The 7,279-nt window shown below is 44.3% G+C and overlaps 1 protein-coding gene across 1 annotated transcript in view; it reads right to left on the reverse strand.

Moving 5' to 3' along the window:
- PMFBP1 (polyamine modulated factor 1 binding protein 1) overlaps window positions 1-7,279 on the reverse strand; it is a 49,074-nt gene that overhangs the window by 4,914 nt on the left and 36,881 nt on the right. Inside the window, exons 15-19 of the mRNA XM_077756315.1 lie at window positions 4,145-4,309; window positions 3,504-3,671; window positions 3,029-3,196; window positions 2,119-2,225; window positions 1,499-1,573 (exon numbers count right to left, since the gene is read on the reverse strand). Coding sequence (XP_077612441.1) covers window positions 1,499-1,573; window positions 2,119-2,225; window positions 3,029-3,196; window positions 3,504-3,671; window positions 4,145-4,309 — 683 coding nt within the window. The remainder of the gene's footprint in view (window positions 1-1,498; window positions 1,574-2,118; window positions 2,226-3,028; window positions 3,197-3,503; window positions 3,672-4,144; window positions 4,310-7,279) is intronic.

The raw sequence follows: 7,279 nt of genomic DNA on the forward strand, positions 1-7,279 counted from the left end.
ATCTCGCGGTTCGTGGGTTCGAGCNTAGGTTCACTTAAGAATGAGTTCTTTGTGAAAGAGAACTTCCTGGAACTTGGCACAATATAAGAAAAAGGCTGAAATGCTTTTTTCTGTTACCTTCAGATTCTTACAATTTTTCTTTCAGTTAATCCCTTTTAGAAAATGCTTTTGTCCTAGTGAAAAATTTCATGGTCTTTTCTAGAAGAAATCAAAGAATTCATTCTCAACTTCTCTGGGCCTGTGCTTTGCCCTCTTGCTCTCTATAAACCTGGCTGGTGTTCAAGACACCTATTTCCTTGAAGTCCTACATGTCATTGCCACACTCCATATGCCACTGGACCTGGAGGTGGGGCCCTCACAACGCCTTCATTCCCTGGCTCTCTGCCACTCTCTCTGGTCCACTTTTGTCAGCATTCCCAAGTGCCTTCAACATTCTGTACTTTCTGTCTAAGTCCTGGCCTCTCAGTTACTTGACTTATGTATTCCATTGATCTTATCTTGACCTTAAACTTAGCCACCCTCCTAAGGTCGCAGCTCAGAACAGNTCCTCACAACGCCTTCATTCCCTGGCTCTCTGCCACTCTCTCTGGCATTCCCAAGTGCCTTCAACATCCTGTACTTTCTGTCTAAGTCCTGGCCTCTCAGTTACTTGACTTATGTATTCCATTGATCTTATCTTGACCTTAAACTTAGCCACCCTCCTAAGGTCGCAGCTCAGAACAGAGCTTTCCAACTGGGGCTGAGATACGGCCACCCTCAGCTCTTGGGGCAGCCACTGGTTGGTCAGCTTTGTCGTAAATAACCTGTCCCAAATCCTTCCACTGTGCCAAACAAGTGTGGTTATTTTCTAAGTGTTTCTTGACAAAGGGTTGGAAGCACTGCCCTGGAGCTTATTATCTGTTACCTGTACCATCTCCAAATTTTTGGCTTTAGACGTCTATACATTCACCTCTGTTCCCAAACTTCCAACACTCCTCCCACATGTCACTCTGTTGACCTAGCTCTGACCAGGAGGGTGAAATAAGGCCACAGGGGAGATTGGAGCAGCAAGTAGAAGGAGCCTTGGTCCCCAAATGCCCATGGGGGACAGAGGAACCCCACCAACCTGGACTGTTCACTTCCTAGGGATGTTCCTTCCATGTTCTATACCCCTTCATTCAGAGGTCTCTTTGTTATAGTAGCTTAGTCTCTACCCTAACTAGCAGTGTCTACCTTTCAGTTCCTGTTTCCTTCTGTGACCTCTGAGAATCACAGAAGGTAACAGTGGGATAGAGACCATTAACTTCTTCCTGTATTGTTGGCGAGGGAACAAAGGCCCAAAGAGGTAGTAATGTGCCCAAGGTCACATAAATGCAGATTCACTACTCAGAATCTTTGCAAAGTCCCAACTCTTTCCTGAGGTCAGATGTAGGTCCTAATGGTAAAACTAGCCCTGGCTCATGCCTGACGCTTCTCCTTGGGGCCCAAGCAGCAGCTCGGGTGGTATGGGATGACTTACTCCTTTTCTCCAGTCAGCTTGGCAATATATTTGACCTGTTCACGAAGCCTGTTTCCTAGTTTCTCGTTGGCGATCCTGTAATAAAATCCAAAAGAGAAACAGTTCCCAGACTTCCATGAGGAAGGGCATGAACTGGCTGGATGGAATGTTGGTGTTTTCAGCAAGGTGTCTGCTGAGCCCTAGACCCTGCTCATCACCCGGTCCCCAGAGCTAAAGCCTCCTTAGCACCTGGCAATTAAGGGGACTCTCCATTCTGAAACTCCTATGCAAGATCACCACAGTCTCAGGTGATTCAAGGGATTCAGGGAGTGAAGCCAGATTCCAGGTTAGGAAGAGGAAATATGACCCATAACAAAGCATCTCTTTTATCTTGGAGCTGCTCGGTTTCTAAGTCAGCAGGTCTTCCTGATTCTGCCTGAAGAATTGAGGCCCCTCCATCTTATACCCAGCCCTTGAATGTGAACTGATACTGGATCCATGTCCCTATGGGCAGTGTGTGTGTGTGTGTGTGTGTGTGTGTGTGTGTGTGTGTGTGTGTGTGTCTATTCTATGGCACATGTGTAGTTTCTCAGCTCAGCCCAGGCCTTGGAACCCTGCCTTACTGTTTCTTCCTTACTTACTTCTGCTCTTTTGCCCACTGCTCCATGTTGGACATAATCTGATCATTCTCTTGGCGCAGCCTACAGGTAGTATCTTTAGGTGCAGGCCGCTGGGACACATGACAGGGCTTTGGTACAAGAAGAAAAGTAAATGGTTAGGGGTGGGAGCACAGGCCTGTCACCTCCATACTTCTAAATCAGGCCTCATCTCTCTTCCTGGAAGAAGAAACATTGATTTTGCCATCCAACCGCTAGGCCAAAGCTGAGACTGCCACAGCAGGACCTCTGCCTCCGGCAGTGCAGGCACACGAAGGTGACATCTGTGTCAGGGCATGTGTACACTTACAATAATGATTTTCTGGCAAAGGCATTAAAACAGCTTGTTCTAAAAAAGCAATACATTAAGCCATTTTTTTTAACAGATGGAAAAAAGTATCTTGAGGAATGGATGCCCTTTTTCTGATGCAAGCTAAGGCCTGTGGCTACCCTGAGATATCCTGTGGCCTCCTACCATGAACTTCACTGTTCAGGGACCAGGGCATAGGGCATGCCCAAAGATCTTTTAGCAGATTCTAATATAGGGTAAGTGAGAGTGTCAGGATGGGCTCTGGAGGGGAACTGCTCCATGGGTTATCTAAGTCAGGGGCAGCTGGTATACCTGACAGGGCAATGGCACTCTCTTCTCTGGAATGGGCCTTTGTTCTGCTCAATATTTCTGTACAAAGGCACAGGAAGACAGTTGGGTCAAGACAACTGCTATGGGCCTTAGAACACTGAGACCCTGCTTTATACTGATTAGAGTGCGGGCTGGGGTGTCCTTTCCTCGCTCTTAGGTGCCCCCATCCCCACCAAGGGCTGTTTGGCATCCTGGTGGTCGTGGATGTGTTGGGAGGGTCTGGGAGGAAGTGGTCAGAAGCTGAGGAGTGCCCACCTCCTTCTCATCTGCCAGGAGGTTCTCTTTCAGGGCGGCCATTTCCTCCTGGAAGGCTCTGAGCTGCTCCTCTTTAGCTGCCAGCATCTTGAGGTCGCTCTGGTGCTGCTTCTGCCACTGCAGCACCTGGTTGCTCATCTCCTCCAGCTTCTTGTCAAAGGCGTGCACCTACTCAGGGGTGCAAAGTGAGAAGGGAGACCTTGGCTTGCGGCCCTGACCCCAGAGCACCCGTGACAAGGCCTAAGGGCGCTTTCTCAGCTTCGGGAGACTCCTCAGGGAGCAGTTTACTTGCAGTACCAGCAGAGGGAGGCCCTGCTCTGATGGTTGCCTCCTCTGCCCGAGGCTTGCAGAGCCAGGCAAGTGGAGGGAACTGATTAGCCAAAGGCAATGGCTCAGTGCTAGAGTTCTGGGGGTGAGAGGAGACCTTGGGGGGCCTGGAACAAGAAGGCAGCCTGAGCTCCTGACTGCTCCTCACCTCTAGCTCACTCTGCTCATGGAAGCCCTGCAGTTTTCTTAATTCCATGTTGAGCTTTTTCATCCTTTCCTCATAAGCAATGATTTCATCTTCCAGCTGAACTTTCCTCTCTTGGGCCTGTGCCAAGCTTCGGTGCAGGCTCTTGGTCTCTGAGGTCGCATGATTGAGCTTCCGCAAAGACAAAGGAGATGAGAGTGGCTGTCAGAGCCATTTAGCCCTTTCTGTTGAGTACTGAATGGAGAAGGGTTCCAGACCCTCCCCATCCTCTCTGTTCAGGGTGCCAGAGACACCTGGTCACTTGCCTAGCATCCCAGAGAGGGGTGGGAAGTGACAGTGGTTGGTTTTCTACATCCTCCCTCTCTTCCCCTGTTTCCTCTTTTTCCAGTTCTATGAACTGATCAGCTAAGCGTGATTGGCACTGCGTGCAGCACAAATTACCCAGATAACCTAGGTTTTGTGAAAATCTTGCCCCCTCAGTAAGAGCAAGCAGGCCTTCTCTGGAAGGACATCCAGCTCATGCAAGGATTTCCAGATGGTCCTGGTGGTAGCCAGTCACACAGGGGATCAACTCCTGCATCTCTCACACTATTCAGATGTTTCTTTGCCCAAAACAGTCCTGGAGATGAGAGGGTGTGACTTACCTTCTCCAGAGCTTGTGTCAGGTCATCTTGGCAGGCAGCTGACTTTCTGGACAATTCGTCATAGGCTTCTTTACTGACCATGGTCTGAAGATATTGCTTCTCTTTCTGTACAGTCTTGTCCAGTTGGAACTGCAGACTCTCTAAGGCCTCCTTCTGAAGGACTAGCTTTAGGGAGGGGAAATATTGCCGTTAAGATTCATGCCTGTAGAGCTGGGCTCTCTTCTCTCTGCACTAATCTGCAAAGCAGTCTGTGATGAGGCCCACACCCTCCCCTCACTGTTATAAAAGGAACAGCTGCCTTTCCAGGCTCTTCTTCACCCCTCTCCTGACACTTTCCCTTCTAAGTTAGCAGGTCCCCCACATGCAAAGAGTACTGGCATTTCTGGACCATGATGTATCAAGCACATGAATAGTTCCTTTCACAGACTCTGTAACCTGGAATTCAATTCTAGGTTAAGAGACATGATACAACATTTCATTTGTACATTTTATGCCTTCCTTAGTTCCTGACATAATCCACTAGACTTGATGCACCAGGAAAGAGGGACTGTGTGTGCTTCCTTCACTGTTTTATCCCCACTGCCTATTGTAGCTCAGGGCATGGCACATAATATGTGCTCAGTAAATCCTAAATAATTTTTTTTTGATTGAATGAAATATAATGTGTGGCGATGTTTGGAATTATAGATCCAGTGAACATATAGTTCTGTTCACTATATGTAGTAGTAGTGTGTTTAAAAACTGAAGTCCTTGTCTTAAACTTAGTATTCATGCTATAGTTAAAAGGAATTAAGATCTGGAGTTAGAGGTCCTGGTTCTGTCATTTACTTAATCTCTCTTAGCCTCAATTTCCTCTTCTGCAAACGAGGATACCTCTTTTTTTTTTGGTGAGTAATAAAATATTAAAAAAAATAATTTATTGTCAAATTGGTTTCCATACAATACCCAGTGCTGATCCCAACAACTGCCCTCCTCAATGCCCACCACCCACTTTCCCCTCTCCTCCACCCCTCATCAACCCTCAGTTCTCATTCTTAAGCCAGGATACTTTCAGTGGTTTCATAGAATTTTGGTGATGATAAGATGAGATTATGCAGGTATATGTAGGTAAAAAGGGCTTATTAGTGAGGTATAAATTACTATGTAGCTGTGAGTATGATCATGAATATGCTAGGTAACTAGCCATTTTATTAAATACTTCTAAGTACAGGGCAGAGATCTACTTCCAAGTCTGGAAGCAGGAGAGAGACCTTAGAAATTCATATGCCCAACTTCTGTTCTTTGATATTTTATCTGTTCTTTAGTATTTCAGTTACACCCACATCCTCTATATGGCCATATACACAGAAACACACTCTGCTGGGTTTTCTTCAGTAGCTGCTCAGGACTTGAAGTTTATTATTGTCTCAGATGGAATTTTGAGTATCTTCAACTCTAGGAATTAGATGAGAAGTGTTAGACTGTACTTCTGATCCTATATTTACATGTTCTAGGAGTGAAAACATTGCTAAAGATAGAATAATTTGGTCTTCTCGTAAAATAAGTGCATCTTTTTTGGGGACTTCTGAAAACATGGAGTCATCTGGGTCTCCCCAGTATACCAGGGGAATCACTGAAGAAAGTGCAATTCATTGTAAGTTTTTGATAAATGGTGGCCAAGTCAAGAAGTGTAACCACAGAGGTGAGATATTAAAAAGAAGGGTGGGACAAAAATCACAATGATGCTAGAAGCTAAAACAGAAGCCTAATTAAATTAATTAATTTTGTGTTATTTATTTATATGTAAAAATATATATTACTTATTACTTATTTATTTATTGCTTTATTTACTTTTTAAAATTTTACCAGCAAAAGATGAGTTTATTTGGGAATGAAAGAGAATTGCAATCTAGGACAAACAAGCTGTGTCAAAACCATAGGCAAGTCTGGGGAACAAAGAAGAGGTATGCTTATTAAAGGAGAAAGGGGTAAGTTGGGAGGGCTGTTATGAACTAAAAGTCCACTGGAGTTTGGAGGCTTTATTTTAAATTTCTCTAATATCAACGGTTTAGCTTGGAGAAAGATACTGAAAACCTATATGTAGTTATACATAAATTATAGAATGAAGGAGTTTTAATAAGAGTTATCATAAAGATATATACTCTTTTCCTTGTCAAAGGCAATAGGCCTAGGTGGTATTACAGGTGAGTTCCACTAGGTCATCCTTGATTCCTCTCTTCTCACATTTAGTCCATTGTTAGTCTGGTTAATTTTGCTGCTAAAACACATCATGAATTTGCTAAATTGTGTCTTCATTGATGACACTTTAGCTTGAATGGCAATAGCCTCCTAACTGGATTCCTTCCTTCCTTCCTTCTCCTCCTCTCTGCAATCCATTTCCACACATTAGTCAGAGTTATGTTTTGAAAACTTAGATCAAATCACCTCTCTTGCCCCTCTGAAGAAATGTCATCAATGTCCTTTCATTGCTCTAATAATAAAATCCCAAATTGCTTAACAGAAGCCATAATGTCCACCCCTCACTATCTTTCTACTTTTATCCTATACTAACATTCTTCTTGATTACTACACTCCAGTCATACTGCCTTTATTTTACTTCCTAGAATATTCCAAGTATTATATTAAAAGAGTAATACTTGGGGCGCCTGGGTGGCTTAGTCGGTTAAGCGTCCGACTTTCGCGTAGGTCATGATCCCGCGGTGCGTGGGTTCGAGCCCCGTGTCGGGCTCTGTGCTGACTGCCAGCTCAGAGCCTGGAGCCTGTTTCAGAGTCTATGACTCCCTCTCTCTCTGACCCTCCCCTGCTCACGCTGTCTCTCTCTCTCTCTCCTAGAAATAAATAAAACATTAAAAAAAAAAAGAGTAATACTTGACACATAGTTAGGACTCGTACTAGGAATGTAAAGATGGGCCAAAATTAGGATCAATTTATTAATTTCATTCACCACATTACAAAGAACATCATACTGAAACGGATTCCATTAATGTTCAAAGCAAAAGGATCCTGCTGTTGAACACCAAACTACAGGTAATGTCTAATGCAATAATAAAATAAAATAAAATAAAATAAGAATAAATATTACAGAGGTTTAGAAAATTGTTGTTGCTTGTAAATGAAATAATCATCCACATAAAA

The sequence above is a fragment of the Crocuta crocuta genome, unplaced genomic scaffold (genome assembly GCF_008692635.1).
Source record: "Crocuta crocuta isolate KB4526 unplaced genomic scaffold, BGI_CrCroc_1.0 scaffold388, whole genome shotgun sequence".
NCBI lineage: Eukaryota > Metazoa > Chordata > Mammalia > Carnivora > Hyaenidae > Crocuta > Crocuta crocuta.